General features: G+C 41.6%; 1 protein-coding gene across 1 annotated transcript in view; it reads right to left on the bottom strand.

Moving 5' to 3' along the window:
* Nucleotides 1-2,002: 2,002 nt before the first annotated feature.
* The window catches only part of cfap221 (cilia and flagella associated protein 221), a 28,050-nt gene continuing 4,814 nt past the window's right edge, over nucleotides 2,003-25,238 (bottom strand). Inside the window, exons 4-28 of the mRNA XM_086148033.1 lie at nucleotides 24,915-25,017; nucleotides 24,391-24,533; nucleotides 23,060-23,160; nucleotides 22,786-22,872; nucleotides 21,751-21,846; nucleotides 21,425-21,525; nucleotides 21,166-21,269; nucleotides 19,271-19,430; nucleotides 17,597-17,723; nucleotides 15,992-16,118; nucleotides 15,712-15,823; nucleotides 15,545-15,632; nucleotides 14,396-14,482; nucleotides 11,069-11,164; nucleotides 10,183-10,270; nucleotides 9,824-9,906; nucleotides 9,512-9,592; nucleotides 8,937-9,044; nucleotides 8,684-8,815; nucleotides 8,284-8,369; nucleotides 8,044-8,122; nucleotides 7,857-7,957; nucleotides 5,555-5,647; nucleotides 5,303-5,428; nucleotides 2,003-4,221 (exon numbers count right to left, since the gene is read on the bottom strand). Coding sequence (XP_086004159.1) covers nucleotides 4,098-4,221; nucleotides 5,303-5,428; nucleotides 5,555-5,647; nucleotides 7,857-7,957; nucleotides 8,044-8,122; nucleotides 8,284-8,369; nucleotides 8,684-8,815; nucleotides 8,937-9,044; nucleotides 9,512-9,592; nucleotides 9,824-9,906; nucleotides 10,183-10,270; nucleotides 11,069-11,164; nucleotides 14,396-14,482; nucleotides 15,545-15,632; nucleotides 15,712-15,823; nucleotides 15,992-16,118; nucleotides 17,597-17,723; nucleotides 19,271-19,430; nucleotides 21,166-21,269; nucleotides 21,425-21,525; nucleotides 21,751-21,846; nucleotides 22,786-22,872; nucleotides 23,060-23,160; nucleotides 24,391-24,508 — 2,505 coding nt within the window. The 5' untranslated portion in view covers nucleotides 24,509-24,533; nucleotides 24,915-25,017 and the 3' untranslated portion in view covers nucleotides 2,003-4,097. The remainder of the gene's footprint in view (nucleotides 4,222-5,302; nucleotides 5,429-5,554; nucleotides 5,648-7,856; nucleotides 7,958-8,043; nucleotides 8,123-8,283; nucleotides 8,370-8,683; nucleotides 8,816-8,936; nucleotides 9,045-9,511; nucleotides 9,593-9,823; nucleotides 9,907-10,182; nucleotides 10,271-11,068; nucleotides 11,165-14,395; nucleotides 14,483-15,544; nucleotides 15,633-15,711; nucleotides 15,824-15,991; nucleotides 16,119-17,596; nucleotides 17,724-19,270; nucleotides 19,431-21,165; nucleotides 21,270-21,424; nucleotides 21,526-21,750; nucleotides 21,847-22,785; nucleotides 22,873-23,059; nucleotides 23,161-24,390; nucleotides 24,534-24,914; nucleotides 25,018-25,238) is intronic.

Genomic DNA, 25,238 nt, shown 5'->3' with positions numbered 1-25,238 from the left:
ACTATCCCACAAAAAGATTAACTTCTGGTCATGCTGAATGAAAGTAGAAGCTAGGCGGCTGTAGGGCGCCATTACGGAATAAATGAATCTTCGATTCATTACATAAAGAAGAAGGAAACTAACAGAAAGACAACAGCAGTAATAAGTTTTAACAAGGATGCAAAAAGCGTTGTGACTGTTTGCTATTGTACGGATGGAATCTGCTTTAGCTTTGTGGATTAATGACTGCAGGAAAAGAACATTATACTGGATACCAACGTTATCCGCACAAAAGCTAAAAAACTTTATGAAACCTTTGCTGACAGCGATGACATTCATGACAAGCTGACTATTTTGCGGATTTCGCCTATTGCGGGTTATTTTTAGAACGTAACCCTCGCAATAAACGAGGGTTTACTGTACAATCATTCATTCGGTCTTTCACATGCCATATAGAGACACACTCACTCTCATTTACACATCATAGAGACATACCATTCATCCTTTCATTTACATATTGTAGAGATATACAGCCATTCACTCACTCATTTATGTCAGACCTACAACCATTCACACATCATAGAGATATACCAGCATTCATTATCTCAAACACTTCATACAGAGACATTCTACCATTCACTTTATCTTTCACACATCTGGACAATTTGGGGTCTATGATGAAGCTACAGCATTTTTTTGGACTGTGGGAGGAAAGGAAAGCGCAGGTTGAAGAAAGCGGTCAAAGAGCTGGCAGAGGAGACAGAGAAAGGTTTTTGGCTGTGGAGGAAGCTCAGGTGCATGAAAGATCAGCTAACCCCTACAACAGCCGCAGGGGTGACACCATTCAGCTGCAGTGAGTGACCGGGAGACGTCCCTGTTGCTGCCCTGCCACCAGGAGACGTTCCAGGCATAAAGGGGAGAAACATCGACGAATGGTGGTTCCTGGCAGTCGATCTTGCAGCGGGTGTCCCTGCGGCTGACCCACGGGCACCGGAGGAGGTGCGACAAGCAAAAATGCCCAGCAGGAACTCCCACCTACCTGTACATTTTCTGAAAGGATATGGTTGCTATATAGCCAATAGAGCAGTTACATAAGTTGGTCTTTTATCTCTTTCTAAATGTGCTGCCGTACGCTATTTTAAAAATAACACACTTCTGTGGAACGTCATCCTTTAATATGGTAATAGGACATAAAAATCCACGTCAGGGTCTCGAGTTGACAGGAACACCAGATTTGTGTTAACTTTAAAAAAGAAAAAATTCTGACAGTAATGGATTATATTCGGGAGAAAATCATAGCACCTTCTTGAACTCAACTTCAGATTTGACAGTGAAAAAACAGTGGCAGCAACAGCTTGACCAAGAGAAAAAAAAGCATTTTATCCGTTCTGCTTTTTGAGACACTATGTTTTTAAAGCTCATTTGAGAGAGCAAATCATGAAACCTCCGTCTTGTGCTGACTTGGTTATGATATCCACTCAAATGCACTCGGTCGTGACGATAAAGAAGAGTCACTGTTTAATTTAGATTGGTCTCTCTTTGATTTTCTCTGTAAATGGGTCAGGACACCTTGCTGCTGCTCCACCTGCTCTTTTTCTTTGTCATCAAGGACAAGACGTGAAGAGGATTAAACATTCCCCTACCTTTAGTAAAAGAAGATGAGAGGCTTGTTATGCTGGGCCACAATGTGTATTACAGTATGTTACGACTTAATGGTCTGAATATTCTTAAATGAGGCCAACTATGCCACAAAAAATATGAACTCCAACTAACTCCACTAACTCCAGCTTCAAATAACCTATTGCATAGATTGGGAATCGTGGAAAGGAACCAGGTGTTACAGTGGTTCCTGCATCCACTTCACGACAAGAAGGTCCTTTATTTGATTCCAAAAGGGGTACTTTCTGTGCAGGGTCTCAATGTTCTCCCTATGACAGATGAGTGGGTTCTCCGGTTCTCCAACAGTCCAAAAACATTCAGTTCCGAGACCTGAAAGTGCTCAGACTTGAATGAGTGAGTGAATGAATGTATGTCTCTATCTGTGATAGACTGGTGACTGGTTCAGGTTGCACCCTGCCTCTTGCCCAATGACAGCTGGGATAGGCTCCAGGATTAGCAAATGAATGAATGAATGAGCAAACCAAAGAACTGGGGGAAAACCCCAGTGGACATAGGGAGAAGATGTAGCCTCCACACGGAGAGCCAAACGTCGACTCGAGCCATGAGGCCATCGTGCTCAAAACTGCTAAATATAGAAATATATCAAAAAATAAAACCTACTTTAGTCCTTCTGTCAGTCTAGACCGCTTTTAATTTAAAGAAAAACATGTAAAATAAATATTCAAATAAACCACAGCCTTGGAAACCATTCTAATCCCTCCTTGAAGCCAAAACAAACCAACAAGTTTGTTAAAAGTCAAACTTAATTTATTGCGGCTGTTGAAAGAAGTTGCAGGGTTTCCAGCTGGAAAACTTTGAGAAGGACAAGATGGCAGCATTCCGTCTGACCCAACATTACGATGAAAGGGTCTCTCAACCAGGAAGTGTCGGAAAGTGACACAGTGAATTGTGTGAAGTGGAAAAGCTGCTGTAAGGGGAAAAAAAAAGAAAGAAAAGGGGCGACCGGACCGAAGAGGAAGATGGACTGGAAGATTGGATGCTGTTAAAAACCACTGCTGCCGGTTTGTTGCAGGTCACAGCGGGAGTGTCTCAGAAGTTGTAAACAGCGGGTAACGGGAGAAGATCCTGTTCCTCCGTTTCGGCAAAATCTGTTCGCCGCAGCGCCATGCCAATTGGGCAAACCAAAGCAGGTTGTCGAGTCTCCGCTTGTGCCGGATCGGTGCGGTAAAAGCAACTTGCACACTAGCTCATGGGGAATCATCCCTTCTAATATCGAGACAAAGCGAATGATTATAGAAAAAAACATATATTTTACCGGAAACCGATGAGGGTGACAGCTGGGGTAAATTAATTATACACACTGACTGTTTGCAGCTTCACTGTATCTGCTCTTTTCATCTGTCTCTCTCCACCGCGTTTCAGCCGCTATTATTACACCGACTATTACTTATTAAGTGTGTATCATTCCTGTGGCTTTAATTAAATATGTGGCTACAGTACAGCTTCCCTTTAAAACGGCTCAGCTCGATACATGTACCACTAAATAAAGATATTAGATTGGATATTAAGGATATAACTCATTTCTCAATCGGTCTGGCTTTTTTTTTTTTTTTTGAGCTGCTGTGAAAACGATATTGGTGAACAAAAAAACTCACCCCCACCCTCTGCTGTCATCTCAATGGATCCTCTGAGTGAGATGCCGCTATGTTATTTTGTTTGTGTCTGTAAAGGGGGGGAGGTTACTTTAGTTTGTAGTGAGGTTATACTCACTCCGTGGAGACAAAATTAATATGCAGTCATTCCTAAAACAACTAACGCGGTAGAGTTGGAGCTCCCTCTAGGGGGCAACAGTGGGCACACACTCAATTGCCCTCATGCAATGAATTTGAACCATAACGCTTCTTGCAAAACTTAAAACAGAACAAATTTTGAACAGCTATGGAGATATCCACAACAGTTGATATTTTCCAATGATCACATAATCAAAATAATAAACTGTAAGCGGTCAATCTGCATTTCTATTGATGAAAATCCCAATGACAATCCCTTTCAAGAGAGTACTGGATTACCCCGCAGTGTACGCATTTAAATAATAGATTGGCTTCGCAACGAGCAACGGTTTAATAGCAATGTGCGTTGTGTGCTGCTTACGGATGCGTTTCCTGTGATTTTTTTTGTAATGCCGTTGTCGGTAATGTGTTTTGCCCAACAGAATGTCTGCGCTTACATATGGGCCAGAGTGGGCGGAAGGATAACAAATTTGTGAGCTTTACAAAAGAGCACAGGAGGGGAAGCTTACTGGCAATCTGGTGGGTGGTGAGGAGGCTTATAGGTGGGTGCAAAGTAGCGAGTTTTTTTTTTTTTTTCTCCTCATTTTAAAGATGCAAGGACACATAATGCAGTCCTTTATAAGTTATGTTCGGCACACACCCGCCCCATGGAACTGTATGCAATGTATGCACATGGCTGTTGACAGGTTTTTGTGTAGGTCGTTTTGCCTATTCGCAGTCCGATGACGAACAAGCGGCTCTGTCGGTGACTCCCAGCTTCCTCAGCTTGTCCATTACTCGCTTTCCCATCTGGTTGAACTCGGTTTCCTCCATCTGACGCTCCCTCTGGTCCCTGTGACGTACAGAGTCCAATTTACAAAAAAAGGAGCTACCTCAAATTGATAAACAGGTAAATCATTCGAATGGCTGATGAGCTCCACTATGAATTAGTCGAAAACACAATTTCACTGATTAAAATTTTAACACATGCTATTTCTGTGTGTCAGAGTTTTTAATAGCAATTCCTTTCAACTCTTGAGTCCAGCCTGTTTGAAACTGATCTCAAAGGATGCTCCTGTAATTTAAACCCTTTGTACCCTGTTGCTGACCCTTGCCTGAAAACAGCTCTTAAAAAGTTAATTTTTAATACTGTAACCACACTCATTGAGGGTTAAGAAACAGCTTTACGAGCATATGAGTAGAAAAATAACATGGGCCTAAGCAGAGGCTACAACCAGATCCTCACTAGTGCACACATATTTGAACTTGCCATGACATCATCTGCCCGAGTCAAGGATTTGTTTTTTCTTGTGTTTTCACTTGAATCTATTCATCACTTGACTCTATTCAAGATATTTAGTCTGATGAGACGTTCGGCTTCACTATAAAAAGGTCGAAACATCGCTTTTGCATTTTGTTTTGTTTTTCACCACTATTGAAAGCCATTTGAATAAAGTGGTCATGTGTTGACCCACACTCGGCCCTCAGACGGGCTCCTGTGATTGGATGTAAATTTTCAAATTTCTCTTGTCATTTTTTCCCCTTTTTTTTTCTCCCCTTAATTCACTTCAGGCTGTTGCAAGAAAATAACCAATTAAATGTCCAGCCTAAGTGACTAATAATAAATGACCTTTCAAGCTATCTAACTGTATTATTTGTTAAGATTGTCATTATTTACGGCAATATAGTTACTAATTAAATAATTAAATTAAATTTATTTTTCACGTGTTTTAATTCAGATGATGTTGCTTTCTAGTACTATGCAGTGTACATCTTGGATGCCCAACATAGCAATCTATTTGAAATATAGTTTTTTACAATATTTACAAACAGAATACGGAACATCAACAATGTAGCATGAAATTTCATTCAGATCTACAGTGGTCGCATAGAACCCCTGCCTCTAGATGTCTTTTATATGTAAAGAAACTTACACATAGCTGGCTTGACCCGTTGCGCCTCCTCCTGTGGCAATGTTGCTATTGGAGACCAGCGGGTCCCCTGACAGGAACTCCGCTCGGATCATCTGCGCTGTGAGCTGGATTCCCACACCTTCGCACCTGTGTGCAGAACGACATCACCCAACAAACAGGGAAATAAAGCAAAATAAATAAATCAGAGCTGGGTGGGCTGGGATCTTTCTGGAAAATCTCCCTCCTTAGAGGGTTCGATAGTGTGCTGCTTACTGTTTGTCTGTTGGAGCAACCAGATCACCGGGGGGCTCGGTGAGCGGAGGGGGCGCTGCGAGTGGAAGTATATCTGTGCTGTAGTCAATAGACCTACGGGAGACAAGCATACTGCTTTTTTCCATGGAAGCGCAAGACCACACTCGCCGATAAAAGCCAGTTATCCATCTTTCTTAGAGGACGGCTGGTGTTTGTTTGAGATCTCTGTTTGAACAGGAAGGATAAAAACGACACCACCGCAACCGTGAAAGGCAAGGATAGTATTAAAGTGCTTCGTGAATAAAAAGGTTGATTTCTCAATGCAAGCAAGGATTGTTGGGTCACTGTCAGAACATGAGCTCTGGCCAGCTGTTTCAGAAGAAGGTTTTCTTAAATTGAATATATTATCTATTTCATTTCGAAAACCAGGGTTTGACATTCTCCTGCACTGATAGGAGTACAAAATATTCAGGAACAAGGGGGGGAGAGTCAAAGACACTGTACACAAGTACTGTCAAGGTGACCAAATTACATTTTGCCCAAAGGTACATGTAGTAGTCTAAGACCTCTGAACGGAGCTATTTTACATCTTAAAAATCACAATACTATTTATTGGTAACTTTGGCACAGTCTGTTTAGGGTTCCTCACTGGTTGCTCGATATGTTCCCCTCCTGAGCTACAAATCTTGTCTTTAAATACCTGTTGTTTTTCCCTCCCTCTGTGTTTAATCTGGACATAACCGACCATGGCTGCTTGTGGTGCTCGCACCAGCAAGATGTTTCAAATGATAATTTCTTCAGAAAGGGACTATTATAAAAAATGACAGTCATTTTAGGGTTAATGCAGCTTAGATTATTTGTTGTATTTTTAATTACAAAAATCATTTTAATGTAATTTTAGAGGTTCCTGAACTCATGTAGCTAAAGCAGTGCTAGACTCATCATTTCATGAACCACTGCATCAAAAAAAAAAAAAGACAGACACTAAACCTGATATTTTGGTCATAAAATCCATTTAATTTCACCTTTTTCTTCTTCTTCTTCTGCCTGGATTATGACACGACTCGTATTGTTTGTTTGTTTTTATGAGAGATCTGGAGACGCTAGTTGAAATCACTGAGGCAGAGATGGAAAATTAATAAGACTGAGCAAGGAGCCCAGGGGAAAGTCATCCCTTGCATGAACAAAAGTATATATCTATGGTTATCCTGCAGATCAGTGCTGACAGGCATAAAGAGATTACTTTGCCCGGGGAGGTATTTGATTATGTAACAGGCAGAAGGTGAGGAGAAATGGGAATAGGACAGAAAGTTGAGACGGGGAGAATCAAATTTAAACCCGAGGTATTTATACTGTAACTATTCAAAGCAATTTGGATTATACATACATGCATTGTAATGCGGAAAAAAAAAAAAAAAAAAAAAACGTGTTCAAATGTTGGCTTCAGCCCGAGGTCTGTGAAACCACGCAAAAAGCACCCGCATCTCGGAAAGGGTCAGAGGACCAGGGCCTTGCACACCCGGCTGGTGTTAGCTATGACAAAATGCAAATAGGGGGATATGGTGAACCACAAAGAGAGCAGTCCAGCCACATACACCGCTCACTAACACAACAAATCAAAAAAAAACACAAGTTATTTGCTGTCTGTTGTATCTAAAATTGGAATAAATCATTATTTCCAGGGTCGACTTTCTTCTGCATGACCTACATAGAAAGTGCTCCACACATGAGCTGTACAGTAGGAGAAAAACACATGTTTATGGTTGTGAGATTTAATCAGTCCATTAGAATGACAAATGCAAATCCTGTTCATTTACCCGACAATGATGAAAACAGTGTCAGGATCAGGAGAGACTGGCATTCATGAGAACTTCCTGTTTGGTCCTAAATGATTCGATTGTGTCCATTTAGGTAAAGCCAGATAACACACCGAAGCAGTAGATTTTACAGGATTGTTGAACTTTTTAACCCTCATATTATGTTAAGGGTCAATTTGGCCCATTTCACCCATTGACCCAATGGGTCAAATTGACCCTTAACATAATATGAGGATTAATGTAAAAAATGTCACAATTAAATATAACTTGATAATTTTATAAACAAACAGATTTTCAAACAAATCCCAGACATTTTCTGTCATTTTTGTTATCAGCGATTACGATTGTTTTTTTCTCCAAATTCTAGCAGCAAACGGATGTTGTTGCAGCTCTCTTTTCAATAATTTCCGAGTACGAATTGAGGGAGGGACCACTATGTAAAACACTAAATGTAAACCAGGGCTTTTCTGGTCCCGTGATGCACCTCTTAGTTTGTTTTTCTTTACCTCCGAAGGTTAGCGATGCTGGTAAGAGATGATTGGTTGGACAGGCACTTGGAGGTGATCTGGTCAAAGTTCTTCCATGTCATGACTCCTTTGATCACGTCCTATTATCAAACCGAGGAATAGAAAATCAGGGAGAACTCAGCAGGTTAGGGCACCGGGTTGCATTCTCAACCATGTAGAAACTTACCTTGCGATCTAGAAGCTTTCTCTGAGTGTGCAGGGTTGGTGTCTTGATTATGCTTGTGTCGGCTCCCGGGGTTGAATACCTGCAGAAAGTACGGACAGGACCTCATCTCTTCATATCTGGCTGACTTTTTCCAAATATGTACATGGGTTTCATGCTAATGAATGCTGATGTCATTCAGAGCTGGATTGATGTTATGAAAAAAAAATAGAATAATATCAATTAGTTTTTTTTTGTTTTTACCTGGGCAGGGGGCAGAGGTGGAACTCCAAATCACTGTCGAGGTATTTCGGGGTTGGTTTGTAACTCTGGAGCCCAGGAGCTGGGTTCTGAACCAAACCAATGATGAGATTAACATGAAAAACAAACTCTATATCCCCCACGCATCCGTCATTCTCTTATGCACTCATTCATTATCTACGCTGCTTATCACTCTCTCATTCACTTCGATGGGCAATTTAGTTTCAACTAAACATGCTGCATGTTTTTGGTCTGTGGGAGGAGGCTGAAGGACCTGGAGTGAGCAGAGACCCCACTGGGGCTGCCCCCAATCTAAAAACACTAGGAGACGAGCGCGCAAACAACTGCCTCGCCCATTCTGCCCTTTCCCGGTCATGATTAATGAAGAGACAAAAAGCCTTACAAAGATCCGGAGAGGGTGTGCCGGGACAGGTTTCAGCAGAGCGTCAGGGATGCTAAAGGTGAGATGGGCGCCCGTCTCTGTCGTTTCCAGGACCTCCTCTTCGATTTCGTGCTGTCGCTCCCCTGTTTCGGGCTTCAAATACGGCAGTATACATTTCTTAGTTCAACGGCACTGACATAATACTTTGTGGATTTATCAGATTTGAATGACCCAGGTTAAATCTAAAATTCTTCACTGCGTGTCGTGTGGTTACTGGAGGTCCGGTGCGCAGTGGCCTCGCCAGAGTAGAGGGGATGTACAAGTTGTATGCCTCCCACGCAGACATGGGCCGATAACCCATGAGCTTATAGTGCTGTGGTACCTGGAGGGTCAAAACCAATGCCGACACACAATATCGTCAGAACTACTGTCATATTACTTTCATTTTATATTATGTGAATTAGATAGAATCATTGCTGTCATGTATTAAAGCATTCAAAGACATTGTATTTAAGAACTGGTGGGGATCAACACTGAAGAAACCTATATATATCATCTATTTGATCTGCAAAGCATACAGAAAAAGGGATTAGTGACCAAAAGTGCCATTAATAGTTCAATAGAAAAGTGCCAATTAATGGATTTAAGTTGTTTGTTTTAATTTTATTCTTGCTTGAGCTAAATATCAATAGCTAACACCTAAATCCACTATAAGCCAGAGTCTACATATTAAAGGTTCATAATGTAAAATGATGAATGAGACTTTGGCTAAGGGACTGAGTTTTACAAATGCTTAATCAATGCAGAGGAAGTATTTTGCTGGGCGTTGTGCCACTGGCGGAGACCTACTTGAAGCTTGAAGACCGGAACATGCGGCGTCACGTGCACATCAATCGGATCCACGGGCAACGGGGCCAGCTCACCGGAAGCCTGAAATGTCAAGGAGACGTATTACGTTATTTGTTGGACATATTCGCTGCGGGGGATGGGAAATATGGGATGGAGGAAAATAATGACTCATCAATAACTAACCTTACTAATGGGTGATTTCTCATCTAACACTTATCATCTCAGTTTGCTGAGTGTGTGTGTGGGCATACCATCAAAACCCATTCATTAACTTGGATTCTGTCATGTGTGGCAGTTGTGTCACCTACGCACCAATGGGTCATCGTCATTGGCGAAAACGGGGAAAGACGACGGGAAGACTCTTTCGGGGGAGATCGGCTGATTGCATGGCTCCTCTTCAGACGGACGATGAGGAGGTGTAAGCAACAGAAACACAAGTAAAGGTCACTGCTACAAGCCGGTGGCGGTATTCCATGAACAACCAAATGCATATAGCTCCATAAATAGCTCAGTTCCTGAGGCTGGTGGTATGTTTAAAAAGACCCCGCACTCACCAGGGGGGAATTTCATTCAAATTCAAGCTCGAGGAAATGAATTCAATTACACTCATCTTGCCAAAAATGGCATAATGAGATTAAATCTAAATCAGAAGATCATAGGATAATCAAAACCTTTCTGTGCCAGGGGCGACGTCTTCAGACTGTCAGTCAGATCCTTCAACGACGCCAGCCTTCGGTTCATGCGGCACTGGATCACCACCTGCGAAAGAGGGGGTCATTGGGACAGAGGGGGTTACCCTTTTCAAAACCCTTTATAACACTAATAGGCCAAATTGTAATCTGCGAAACCACGAAAAGGCAATCAAAACAACAACAAAAAAGGTTAGTTTAGGTTTGAGATACAGCGTAAACAGCGAAACGTCTGTGCTAGCTTAGGGCATGAGAAAATACTAATTACAGGGGTCATATTATAGGACCCCGTGTTGTTTGATATAAGACTCTTATATCTGGGGACTCTTATTGAAGAATACAAAGAAATATGCTATCTATGGACATTTTTGTGCCAATTTGAAATCTTATTTGCCTCTAACATGTAAAATAGAGTTGTGATTCTAGACAAGAGAAGAAAAAAAGATCCCTTTAGGAGTAAAAATAGTGTTCATCCCTCCAGTAGCACTCAAAAGACTTGTAGAATCTTCTCTGGAGCATGCCAAGGCTGTCCTGGCAGCCACCCTTGAGACGCCCTCCCAAGAAACTGTGTTTTTCGTCTTCAGTACATATTGGAGTAAGAAACTGCTCTTGTGATAACAGAAGGAAAGTGTCTTCTTCTTTGGCATGGAAAAGGCATTGCTCTACTTTTACTGGGATTCTCTGTATCTGGGAAAATTGACTGTACTGTTGAGAATATAGTACATTTAGTCAGGCGGTGGAATTCACACATGGCTGAACTAAAGGGACATGGCCACGGGGACGCTAGCCTTCGAATGAGGCGCAGTGTACGGGTAAATGCTCCTGCATGTGTTGCCTCTGTGACTCCTCTGTACTCGGGTGTGTGTACCTTCCGTGCCGCTTGCTGGAATCCTCTGAGGGCTCTTTGCTTCAGCTCCAGCAGAAAACTTGAGTGAAACTGGAAGGATGGAGATCCCTTAGGGGCCTAGGAGAAGTTCAGAAGACATTTGTTAATTCCATATATTCATTTAGGATTATCACATTAAGTGCACAAGAAAGGACAATAGCATTGTTCAAATTGGCGTGAAGTCCTCTGATATCATTCATACATTTGCAGACCCCCCCCCCCACACACACACACACACGCCACCCAGATGTCCTCCTCATCCTGGCTGGGGACTTCCCCAACATATTCCAGCATATTAACTTTCCCACACGAGGAAACAACACTGTGGACCAGGTCTTCACCACCCAGAAAGGAGTTTACAGGGTCCTCCCCTCCCCCACCCTGGTGCCTCCGATCACATCTCTGTCATGCTAATACCATCATACAGACCTCTGGTCAAAGTCACCTGACCAGTTCGCAAGCAGGTATGGGTGTGGCCGGGAGGGTCCGTGGAGGCTCTCCAAGACATGCTTAAGCGGCCTGCCACTTCCAACAACACCACAGACCTCCAGGAGTACGCTGAGTCTGTTAGAGCATACATCACAAAGTGGGTGGAGGATGTGACAGACATGAAGACCATCACTGTCCAGGGCAATCGCTTACAGGGGGGGTCCACGGGCTCCTGAAGGCTTGGAATAGTACCTTCAAAACCGGTAACCCGATTGGTCTTAGGACAGCATTGGCCAACCTGTCCCTTGGTGTCAGGAAGGCCAAGACGCAATACTCAAGGGGAACTACCAACCATTTCAGCAGAAGCAGAGACAGTCACTGACGGTCTGCAGACCCTGACGGACTACAAGCCCACACCACTGACCTGTAACAGCCACACCTCTCCGCTGAACGACTTGAAGGTATTCTTCTCTCGCTTTGAGGCACAAAACAGCATCCCTGAACAGTAAGCGACATCCCCTCCCAGCAAGCAGGTACTGACACTGTAACCGGACAGCTAGAAGATCCCGTGGCGGGATCAAAACACACAAAGCCCCAGGTCCTGACAACATACCTGGCCATGTACTGAGAGACTGAGTGGAGGAACTCCCATATGTCCTCACGGACATATTCAACACATCACGGAGCCAGGCTGCTGTCCCCACATGCCTCAAAACTACAACCACCATCCCAGTTCTGAAGAAGTCGTCTACTTCCTGCCTCAACGATTACCGTCCAGTTGTACTCACTCCCATCCTCATGAAATGCTTTGAGCAGCTAGTCATGGAGCACATCAAGTCAAATCTCTCCCCCTCCCTGGACCCCTACCAGTTTGCATATCGGTCGAACCACTCGACCGATGACGCCGTCTCCACCACCCTCCACTCAGCCCTCGCACACCTGGACACTAAGGGATCACATGTTAGAATGCTGTTCATCGACTTCGGCACAGCTCAACAAAATAATCATCCAGAAACTCACTGACAAACCGGGCCAGCTGGGGCTCAAAGCCTCGATGTGCAGCTGGCTGTTGGACTTCCTGACGGGAAGACCACAGGCAGTACGGTTCAGCAGGAACATATCAAGTACCATCACGGCAAACATAGGGCCCACCCAAGGATGTGTCCTGTGTCCCCTACAGTTCACACTGATGACACACGACTGCACACCGACGGACAACTCAATCATCTACATCAAGTACGTAGACAATATAACTGTGGTTGGTCTCATCAACAATGGAGACGAGACCAACCACAGGAGCCACCTTGCTTGTGGTGCAGTGCCAACAATCTCTTTCTGAACGTGGAGAAGACGAAAGAGATTGTTGAGGACTTCAGGAGAGAGCACACCCAGCACACCCCTATAACCATCAACGGTGCCCTGGAGGAGATGGTGAGCAGCACCAAGTTCCTGGGTGTGCACATGTCAGAGGACTTCTGGACCAGGCCAGGACCAGCAGACTAAAGGACAGCTTCATCCACCAGGACATCAGGAAGCTCAACTCCCTCCATGCTCTGCCTCCTCTACCTTTTCAGCCTCCCCCAGACCCACATACTATGGATTCTGAGATCCCACCCACCCATCCATGCACACACATCAAGTCATCAAGTACCTGCCATAAGAACTCTTCCATAGACTCACTTACTCATTCACTAAATTAGAACGCAACTGCACTTGTTACCACTGCTATCATTTATTTTTTTCTTCTTTGCAACTGCACTTTAGCACTTCTGTCTTTTCAAAAAAAATCAAACCCTACAATCAATAACTACATCAGCATAACTTGTCGTGGTTCACTGTGACTAATTATTTATAATATTTTGTATTTTTGCTCCGTGGATCTTGGAGTAATGCTATTTCAATGCTCTGTATGTGTGAATATATGGCAGTATAGACAATAAAGTTGACTTTGACTTATAACCATTATCATAACTATTTGACAGTGTATGGTGTAGTTCTGTTCTGGGTCCACTGAATGAGCTAGCAAAAGTCCAGTTTGCTTAAATTATAAAATCTGCATTTATAGTAGTTTGTGCCAAGACCCATGGGTATCTTTCATCTGAAAACAGGCTGTCACCTGATGTATCATGCAGGTGAAGAGATAAAATACACCCCTGCATACACACAAACTAATACATTAAACTAACCTCTATCCACTGTATATCATAACACTTTGATGTTGATTACACCCGTAACATTTGTTGAAGTACTTGATTTGTGAAAATCCAAAAATTCTTGGTAACATCAAATGCTTGGAATAAACCATAAGAAACATTGAATCAATGAGCGCAGTTTCCTATCACAGTATCGGTTCACATCTCTCCATGTCTGTCTTGACACAGGGATGCGCAGGTGCAGCGTGCAGCCATAACACATTTAGACGGGCGCCGTAATGAAAAGTAAGACATTTAACAACACATATGCACCGCTCACACAGGCTGTCTGGCACCGGGTAATGGAATTGTCTCATAGAAACCGCAGAAGAGCCGTTCCCTTACCTCAATAATTACAGCCAGAGAGCTTTTTTTTTTATTTTAACAAATACAAGTGAGGGAGCTTGTGCCCTCTGAGCGCTGACCTGAAATTCATTTTACATCAATAACTCTCACTTTTTATTAGATAATCATTTCAGAGAGGCTTCAAGCTGAATGGCTCCCATTTTAGGTTTTGTTCAATATAGAAAACTCAGTGACAGACAAACAGTGGGATGCAAGGCAAATCAAAACATGAGAAATCATAACCCAATGCTAGGTGGCTGCAAAAGGTAATGGCTTTCTTACGTTTATACAACAAAGCACACGTAAACCCTTGGAGCCTGAAAATCAAAGTAAAGCTGCTTACCTGTCCGGCTTCACAAAGAACCCGTTGAACAGAGAGTTTGGGTTCTCCGCTGGCAAACTCTTCATCCTCCCTTACTTCTTGTTTTACCTTCACGGGAGTCAGTGAAAACCGATTAATTCATTTTCAGCGAAGGGGTTTACTGGTCTCAGGGAGACACATTGTGTAGATACCAAGTCAATTTCTAACAGATTTCATTGTAATTTGACAGAGTCAAAATAAGTATGTATTTGGACGACACACACTTCTGTATGACAGGGAAACACAGTTTAGGATTTGAAATATCTCATACGTCTGCCTAACATCTTTGAGTTTCCGCATATCAGCAGATGGTAGTTGGCCAACAAACAATCGCACTAACACGATTTTTTAAATAAGGCCAACTTTTTTCGCTGGGAAGACAATGTTCTCTTGTCCCGGAAAGAAGACAAAGAATTCCTTGGTTTATTTTCATTATGGAAAAGTCTGACATATGGCTTTTAGAGTGAGAAAAAAAAAGCAGCGTGATGGATAAACTAGACGAGAGTTGAAAGGATTTCGTTGCATTTCATGCCCTTGATGACAGAGAACGGTTTATCTGGTAGGTTATTTAAATCCTGGCCCATAGTCAAGATTCCAAGGAGGACCTGTAGAGGACCTTTACAATCATAAAAAACTACTTGTTCTTGTAAAAATGAAAAAAAGAAAAACAATGTTGAAGAACATGATGCTGTACAAGAATGTCGTGATGCGGAACATTCTCGTGTTTGCGCATCTGTGTGTTATAAACAACTCGATAGAGATGGATAGATAGAGGAAGTGCTGTTTAGTGTCTGTGAGAGTTCAACTGTTCAAATGGCTGTTTTAGAGGAAACACACACACACAAATACAGGCTCATAATTCAAAAATGATATTCGTTTGGTAGGAAAAAAAAAAACAACTGAGAACTAAATCAAGTTCTGACACTGGCATGCGTCTGGTGCCTCGGAGAGCACACAAGAGGTTAGTTCCAATCCATCAAGTAAATGAAAAGCACTGAGATGTCCAATGCCAGGAGGTCACAATGTTAATGTAATGAACATTAAAGAGCTATAATGTTTCTGCTCTTCTAATATATTCTCATATATCTTGACTTTGTCCCATCTTTGTTGACTCTTAATTAAAAATCTCACCTTATATTCATGTAGGACAATCTCTCTTTCTTCCAGTATCTGGCTCCTGGTGTCCTCTGACAGTGGGTCCTTACCCAGGTAAACTTGCCTGTGATACAAATACACACCTTTCACAAGAAAATAAGCATTAATAAATAAAAACAAGTGACCCAGTTCGCTTATCCCACCCTCGTCGGCGCATTTCTTGCTCGTCTTGAAAGTTCTGTTGAAGCTTCTTTGTGAAGAACACCTCCTTCATCTGCCTGTTCTTCAGACCGACCATGCTGCTGCAGGAGATGGCTGTAATGGAAACGCAAAAAGGTATAAGGTTAATTCCGACGCACTTTGAGGGAGGCAAAATGGGGAAAGATACTAAAAAAATAAATTCTCCTTTAAAAATAAAGGAGAATGCACTAGAGAAAATTCATCAACGAGGTTGGTATATGAGAGGTTCTGAAGGTTGCACACCTTCTCTCAGTTGTTTTGGACTGAGTTTTTCTGTGTCTCTGATCAGCATCTTTGCCACCCCTGCCGGAGTAAAAACATCCAGCTGAGGCTTCGGCACAGCTTTGACCCCCGTTGGATTCCTCACCATCTGCAGGGGTGAGGAGGGACATGGCAGAGCTGAATAAAGCATCTTTAACTTGATAAAAACACAGAGCTGTTACAGAGGAAACCACTTCGGAGACATACGGCCCAGGAAAATGTTTTAAAAATTCATAGTTACACACAACATTATCCTCACACATTTATATCGGCCCTATATAAGAAATTAAAACATGAGAACTGATTGAGGTATTAGACTTGTACTTATACTAAATTGCCTCTTGGGCAAAGCGCAAACAACTTGTGATCACCACGCACACGTGAGCACACATGCACACACACGTATAGCTGGCTTTTAAATAGAGATGTTGAATGGAACAAACCTGCTCATTTACAGATCCAGCAATTACGCTGCAGTTCTGGAGAGAAATATCTGGCTCGGAGGGTGATAAATGCCCTATTAACCTTCTTGAAAGGTAATTTAGGTGTTTGGCGTGGACCACGCATTAAAGAGAGGGTTTTCTCTAAACTAAATGGATGTGTTTTCAGAAAGTGCTTTTCATCCATTCATTACTTTATTGTCTATTCTGAGGCCGGCACTAGGGTAACATTGACATGCTCCGGTCAGAACACGGGATGCTGCATTCTGAACAATTTGCAGGCCTTAGAAACTCTTCTGTGGCCACCTGGATAAAAAAGCATTGCAATAATCCGATCACAATGTCACAAATGCATGGATTATGACCTCAGCTGATCTGATCTTAGTGATGTCTCTAAGGTGGAAAAAGGCAACTTTGGTCACCTCTTTAATATGAGAGTCGAAAGAAAGTACACCAAGGCTACTGACTCGAATGACAGTGTGAAGACAGAGTGGAAGACAGAGTGGAAATGCTGTCGTAGAAATGACTCTGCCTCACTGGTCGATAATATTTTTTTTAGTCTTGGCTGAGTTCGAGCAAAAAAAAAAAGAAAAAGCTGATCATCAGCTCTTAAAAGCAGCTATATTGGCACTAAGTTCAAGTGAATCCATTCCATCTATGTTCACGGGCATCATGCATAGTAGAGAAAGTGACTTAGGTTAGAATTAAACAACTGGGCAACCTGACTTGAGATGCCAAAAAAAAAGCTCTCCGGGGTAAACCTAAATAGTAAACTTGCAACAATTAACAATGATTTTGTGAAGCTAATGGGGCACATTGACCCTTCTCTATGGGTTCATTACAGATTATTATTCACTGCATTATTACTTGAGCAATAAATAGATATTGAATTGAAGAAAACTACAACTGGTTATTTTAAAGACATTAACATTCTTTTGTTGGAGACAAAGATACCTCTTGTAATTATTGTCAGGATACAAATACATTTGCTTGTTAATGATTATTAAATGGATCCCTCACGGCTCACCGACTGATTATTACAGCACCTGGAACGAAGCCATAGATGTGTAGCTCTCAAGATGCTGGATGAGATTAGACATACAAAATAAGTTCTCTAAGCTGACCGTCACTGATAAAATGACAATACCTTTGTTTTTGCTTCCTCTGCAGATTTCCTTTTCTTTTTCGTGAAAGGTGCCTTGATGGCAGGGGAGGGAGGAGATCCTGTGATTTCTTTTGCCATCTCTCCATGGCATGCCACACTTTCAAACTGGCTGTAAGATCAGAAAGTAAATAATTAAGACAGCGCATACTTAAGTTAAACAAACTAATCCTGACTGCTCATCGAAGTGCATTTGCAGGCACTATTCACATTGATTGAAAGGGCTCAGTGATGCCCAAATATAACAATAATCATCATCACCACCTACAGTAAATATGACCCTGACAAAAAACAAAATTCTTAAGGGGCACATAATGTGGACAAAATCTAAAGTTAATTTGAAAATGAATACAAGTTACAAGAAAATGGCGCATTGGAAGCCAGTGCAAATGACGTTTCCTTTTTTTTTTTTAACTGGTAGGATTTATAAATCTTTGGAGGTGGGAATCAGCAATATGAATGACATTTCTGCTGTGTAGATTCACCTCTAGGATCAGAATCAAACCTAGCAAGCTAAAAAGTCGCTGGGTAGGGGATTATTCATTGTTAAAAAAATAATATTGATCTTTTGTTTATAATTAAAAGTAAGCTGAGGGTGTCAGGGAGGCGATGAGGTCAGATGATGTTGTAATATCTAATATTGTAGTAAGCTCCATAAGGTATCAGTATTTGGTGTGAACACAACATAAACTAAGTGACGCAGTGATTTATGGTGAGAGCGAGAATTGGTTTGGATTCGGTTTATTAAAGACATGTAAACGTGTCAAACTTTGATACCTTTTACAATAAAAATGACCTGTGTCGTGTCACCTGAGCCACACAGCAGACATTCATTGACCACCACGAGTAAGCTCATGCTGCAAACATGCTGGGTTTGCACGCATAATCCTGAATCTTTCATTCGTGCATTTAGTTTCTCATCTTTTATTTGGTTCCTTGGTGGGGACCAACAAATAGAGGGGGGGGTGTTTTTTATATGCTAAACATTCATCAAGGTGGGAAGCGTATCTATCTTGATATCGCTATACTGGCAACCAAGCTATTTTCATGAATTATTAACTTTCAGCCAAGATAACAACAAAACAGTGCAGAGGATGGAGCCGCAGCCCTGTGATGGATAGCATCCTCTTTCTCATGGGAACAGAATTAAACACTGGGCTTTGTATTGGATATCAAACAACTCGGAGCACACCGGACCATTCTCTCTGACTCCAGCGGGTGTTCACTTTTTATCCTGAAGAGAAACATTTTCTGTTACTTGGCTTACTCAAAGAGCAAGACTGCTTACATATCACTCCAATTATCATTTTATGAATAATTCCTCCTATTTTTTGGCACATAAATATCTATCCAGGAAAAAAATGCAACAATCTGTTATGAAGCGAAAATAGGTACAAAGATATGTATATCTTTCTGATAAAATGTGCTTGATTTTGACGCAATGCAACATTATGTGCTTTATATCTCAACAGCCTGTTCATCTTGACCTGTGCATTAGGATTTTGTACCAGCATGCATAAATCATGCATGAATCACGCATTCATCGATTTTTCACATTGTTTTTTTCCAGTCATTTTGGCTTTCTTTCTTGTGATGATTCAATTTCCTGTGTGCTTGAGCTTTTCCAATAGATAATAATAAAAAAAAAAATGTAAATACCTGAGCGCAAGTTGAGGAGTGGAGTTCCCAACAATGGTACAGAAGTAGGGTTTGGTTCTAAACTGTGAGATGACCAGCTGGATGGTGACATGTGCTGTCTCGTATCGGGTGGGAGTGAAAGTCACCATGATCTCTTCCTGTCCTCTGGCTGGGATCACTCCTGTAAGATCAAACAAAAATATTAGGGTGTGAAAGTGCGTGTGTGCAAAAACTACAGGACTAAACTGTCAAAACAAAGCTAAGAACACTCCAGCAGAACCTCTGCTTATGAACTGAATTCGTTCTTTGACTCCATTCGCAAACCAAAATGTTTGCGAACAAAGTCAATTTTTTCCCAATGCAATCCATTTAAATTGCAGTGATCTGTTCAAAAGACCCCAAAAAAATATTGTACTAATTTTATACTGTAGATTTATTTGTTGCAGATACACAAATGCAGAAAGGATATAAACATAACCTTAATCATTACTGTACCTCTGTATTTGCCATTTCCTTCCACTACCCCAGTGTGCAAAAGTAAAGCCTTCTCATATATGAGAAGACTTGAAAGCTTTGCTTTTTCAATGTAGTCACCATTATAGCCACATCAGCCGTCTTTAGCGCATCTTTGTTCTACAGGATTGTACAGATGGTTGACTTAGCCATGTCATAGTCCTTGGCCAGATACATAACACGGACACCACGTTCACTTTTAGCTATAATTTTCTTCATCAGATCGACTGTTATTCTGAACTTGTTTGAATCACCACTATCACTCGCCCATTTTAATATTTTGGGATCCCTAGTGAGGGCTGACTTACTGAAAAAATCCATAAAAACCCATTACAATAGGAGAACAAAATGATTCGAAATTTTATCAAAAAATCTTGTTCCTAAGCAGATTTGTTCGTGATTCAGGGGGTTGTAAGCTGAGGTTCTACTGTATTTGTTTCAAGTGATTTTTCTTTATGAGCCAAAAAAGAAAAAGTATCTTGGAGAAATGATTGGCCTTTACACTCCGATGCAACGTTGCCTGATATAAAGGTCCTGTATACAATAATGATAAATAATAATGAATTCATCCATCCATTGTCGATATCACTTATCCTGCACTGGATCCTATCCCAGCTGCCATTGGGCAAGAGGCGGCGCTCACCCTGAACTGGTCACCAGTTGATCGCGCTGCCTCATATAGAAATATATAACCATTCATACCCTAATTTACACATCACAGAGACAAACAACCATCACATGTCATATATACCTGTATAACTATTCATTCTCTCATTCATAATTCTGGGAAAATAAGGGCCTCCAATGAACGTCCTGCAGGTTTTTGGACCTCCTTTTTGGACAGTGCATGTACACTTGCGCCCCAGTGTAGCTCACTGAATTTTAATACCAACACATGGCCTCCCCCAGGTTGAGGGATGCAAAGATGTGACTATTTGTAAATCAAAAATAACTTAATGTTGAGTTATGTCTTTTTATGGTTGCTCTGCAAGTGACCGGTAATATACTGTGAGTCACAGGTGCTGTAATGTGTCAGGGTTTATTGCGTAATGAGGACTATGAACAAAAGCACAGTCATAAGAGGAATTGTGGAAACTAAATTTAGTTGGAACTTTTGAGGTCCCCAGTGCTGGATCTGATGTTGTGTTATGATCCTTTCCAGATAATAAAAGCTCCTCAGGCTTCCACTGCAGTGACTTATAAAATAAACAGAACAAAACCAGAGTACATTCAGAGAAAACACAGGTCTTCTGCTGCCCAGATGGGCTGCATTCTAAACAATGATCTGATGGGTTAAATGGTTGCTTTTTACATTTTTGCAAAACAGATAAAAGTAAATAAATCCTGTGTGGCGCAATTAAAAAAACATTTTGACAATTATCGAATTAATTACTTGCGCGCACCTTTGAGCGGACAAATGGAGAAGGTGTCATGGGGCTCGAGGACATCCACTTGGAATTCAAACTCAACGGGACAGCTGCATTTAAGAGGAATGCTGTGGCTAACACTGCAGAGGGTGGAAAACAAACACAACCGCTTTATATGTAGATTATAGAGCGGCAAGTGAATTGAAGCATGGCTGGTTGAATGGATAAATACAAAAAAATGAACAAAAAAAAAGAGCGCACTTATAAAATCCCAACATACATCCTGTACACACACCTGTGTCCAAGTTTAACAGGGGGTAGGTCGACGTGCAAAGGGAAATGCAGGTCATCAATGATGGGGTAGGCATGGACAGGGATTAAAAGGTTCTCCTCTCCCTGAGAGACCAAGTATGTAGATTGGACAGAGAAGAACACAGTTAAAACTGAGCTAGCATGGAAAAGTTTCATGAGAGGAGATAAAAAGAGCTTTTAACTGCTTGTTTGTTTGTTTACCGGACTGACGAATTGTCTGCTTCAAAGTGCAAAGCCGGTGACCAATAACACGGCGCTGGGAAAACCAGGGCAGAGCCATAAAAAGAAAAAAAAAAGTTGCATCATAACCTGGCAGTGAACCCGAACGCAGTCGTAGAAATACCGCCACTCGTCAGGGGAAAACTGGATCTTCACAGTGTAAGCCAGGCCGGGGATGAGTCGGTCCTTGAGAGGAATCAAAAAGGACAAGGTTGGAGTCGTCAGGTGAAAAAAAAAATGTTCTCAATATAGAAAGGGATCTTAAACATACACTATATGGCCAAAAGTATTCGCTCGCCCATCCAAATAATTGGAATGAGGTGTTCCAATCACTTCCATGGCCACAGGGGTATAAAATCAAGCACTGAGGTATCCAGACTGTGTTGTTTTTTTTTTACAAACATTTGTGAAAGAATAGGTCGCTTTAAGGAGCTCAAAGAATTTCAGCGTGGAACTGTGATAGGATGATACCTGTGCAACAAATCCAAACTTCATGTGACCTTCAGATTAGCTCAAGAACGGTGCACAGACACCTTCATAGACCTTCACATCACCAAGTGCAATGCAAACCGTTGGACGCAGTGGCATAAAGCACGTCGTGGTAGGACTCTAGAGCAGTTGTGACATGTTCACTGGACTGATGAATGGCGCTTCTCTATCTGGAAATCTGATGGACGAGTCTGGGTTTGGCGGTTGCCAGGACAACAGTACTTTTCTGACTGCATTCTGCCAGGTGTGAAGTTTGGTGGAGGGGGATTATGGTGTGGGGTTGTTTTTCAGGAGCTGGGTTTGGCACCTTAGTTCCTGCGAAAGGAACTCTAGTCTTTAGTCTTTAGAATGAATTTGAATGGAAAATGAGAGCCAGGCCTTCTCGTCCAACATCTGTGTGTGACTTCCAAATGTGCCTCTGGAAGAATGGTCAAGAATTCCCATAAACACACTCCTGAACTTTTTGGACCGCCTTCCCAGAGGAGTTGAAGCTGTTAAGCTGCAAAGGGTGTAATGACGTCATACTGAACCCTATTAGGAATGGGATGTCAATTAAGTTCACATGTGAGTCAAGACAGGTTAGCGAATACTTTTGGCCATATGGTGTATGTCCATATATAAAAAAAAATTATTAACCTTTTTTGTATATGTTGTTTGGAAGTAGCGGGTTTGGGTGGGGATGATGTGAATATTCAAGGCTTCAGACGTGATGTTGATTAGTTTCTGGTAGGAAGAAGGACATTGATGGATTAAATCACTACCCACTTCTCCACCTAAAGGTCTGCTTTGACAACTGAGAATTTAGACTTCTATTTTTTTTCTTTCTGAGATTAAACCATACACCCAGTGTTGGTGGAATAATGCAAAAATACTGCAACGTGGATATTTTACAATGTGTTCATTTTCTCACCAGGCTCTTCAGGTAATGCTTCCCAAGCTCAAACCTGCTGAAGTGAAGCTCCGATGGCTCCACTTCGATAAGGCTGTTGCTTTTAAGTTTGACATAGATTTCTGCGGCACATTAAAAATGGAAAGAGAAGGAAAAAAATTATATATATATATATATATATATGTTAATATAATACCATGCCAGTCCAGATTCATGTATTAAAGGCCACGAAGGAAAATTATAATATCAAAGTAAGGTCAACAAATGACATGTGAGATATGCAATGATCTAATTTATTCATTATCTATAACGCTTATCATTGGGGGTTCCCCCCAGATCAATCACAGGGCCACCTAAAGAGGAATATTGCCATTCATTCACTCATTCAGACATCCACAATGTATAATCAATGCAATGTTTAATGTAACGACCTCTAACTAGAAAATTCGAATCAGACGATTCTCAAGTCTGTGCAAATGAGAACGACTGTAAGGTAGCAGCGACCTTGACCCATGGTCAGAAAAATTTTATGCTTGTTCCAAATTTGAATGAATTCACTTGAGGCATTCCTGGGAAATATTTCACTTGCATGAATATTCTTGATATCAGCTGAGGGTGTGCTTGACCCCTGAGCACCAGAATGTATGAGCATTATTGGATTTAAGACCATGTCCAAAATGTTCTAAAATTTGGTTTTGGGGTCTTCTGGATATACGCCCCCTTAAAGAATAAGAATGATATACAGTTGGGACGACCTAAAGATATGGTTATGGAGTTTGCATGTTCTCCCTCTGTCAGCGTGAGTTTCCTTCAGTTCTCTGGTTTCCTGTCACAGCCCAAAAGTGCAGCCAAAGTGCAGGATACGCGGTAGATAATGAATAATTGAGTGGTCTAAACTCGTATACCGCTTTCATAACCTTACAGTTTTTAACCAATTTGCACAATTACATTAATACATTAATGACAGTAGAGCTTCCATGCAAGGCGCTAACCAGCCACAACTGGTGGGGTTCAGTGACTTGCCCAAGGACACTTCAAAAGGCAAATAGGAAAAGTTGGGAATCAAACTGGGAATCAAGAGCCTCCTTTAAACCATTTATACCACATTGCTTGGGTTCTATAAGAATTTGGAAAAAAATACATTGCTGCTCTTGCTCAACAAATAGCTCTATCATAAAAGGAGGTAAAGTGAGAAAAAATTAAGGCAGTGTTTGTTTTAAATTTCTCAACAGTGAGCTACAATCTGCAGTTAAATTAAGATCATGCAAATTGCCAAAAGGGAAAATGCAATTGTTGAATGTGAGTAAAGCTGTAACAAGAGGCCTGAGGCAGGGGAAATAATTGATATGCACTTGACTCCAGGAGATGGTTTGGGATGTTGGCTTTGCTCCTGGTGTCCTCCACCAGCGGCCTCAGGGGCAGAGGAGTCCCCTTTCTGAGTTTCGGCGGGGCACAGACAGCCACCTCCATCCCAGCTGTGCCACAGCTCCAGTGTCTTGGGAGGAGAGATAAATAAAAAGTTTTAAAAAATGACAGATGGCTGGAGGACATACCAAGGGGACAGCTAAGTTAGTGGGATAATAATGCTGGTTGAATCTGTGAAATTTAATCAGGCAGTGAAAGCAAGTGGACGGCAGGTTTTTAAAAGCAAATTAAATTCCAGCACTTGTAAAACTTAATGTCACACTGTTGATGAGAATCCATAAAGTACACACAATGGGGATATTACATTCCTCACTATCAGTGAAGTATTTATGCGAGTATACTGAATTAAAAAATAAAAAAAAAAGTGATATACATGACACAAAAAGAATTTGATTGCTTGTCTCAAAATACCAGTGGGTATCCATGAAAATAAGAGAAAATTGAGTCTTACCGATGAACTAGCGACCAGAGGAGCAGCGATTCATATTTAGCATTAATGCAACAACTTCACAGATGGCGACCATCCCCTTTGTGACATCACAGCGACCCCTTCTCTGGAAACAATTTACAACAAAACCCCAAAACTGACTTCTTAACTTCACCGATATTACCGTTTCATGAGCTTCTCTGGGGTGGGGTTTAGGAAAAACGGTTAACTGTCAGCGTGATCGATACTCTGTTTCTCTCCCGTTGGCGAATAAAGACTTTTCTTTCGGTTCTGTTTATTTTTCTCCCGGCCCACGCCAGCAACAAATGTGGTTACCATGGTGACCCA

The sequence above is a fragment of the Fistularia commersonii genome, chromosome 6 (assembly GCF_037954325.1).
Source record: "Fistularia commersonii isolate RoL2024-O1a breed Wild chromosome 6, RoL_Fcom_v1.0, whole genome shotgun sequence".
NCBI classification, from domain to species: domain Eukaryota; kingdom Metazoa; phylum Chordata; class Actinopteri; order Syngnathiformes; family Fistulariidae; genus Fistularia; species Fistularia commersonii.
This window is presented reverse-complemented; position numbering and strand designations above follow the sequence as displayed.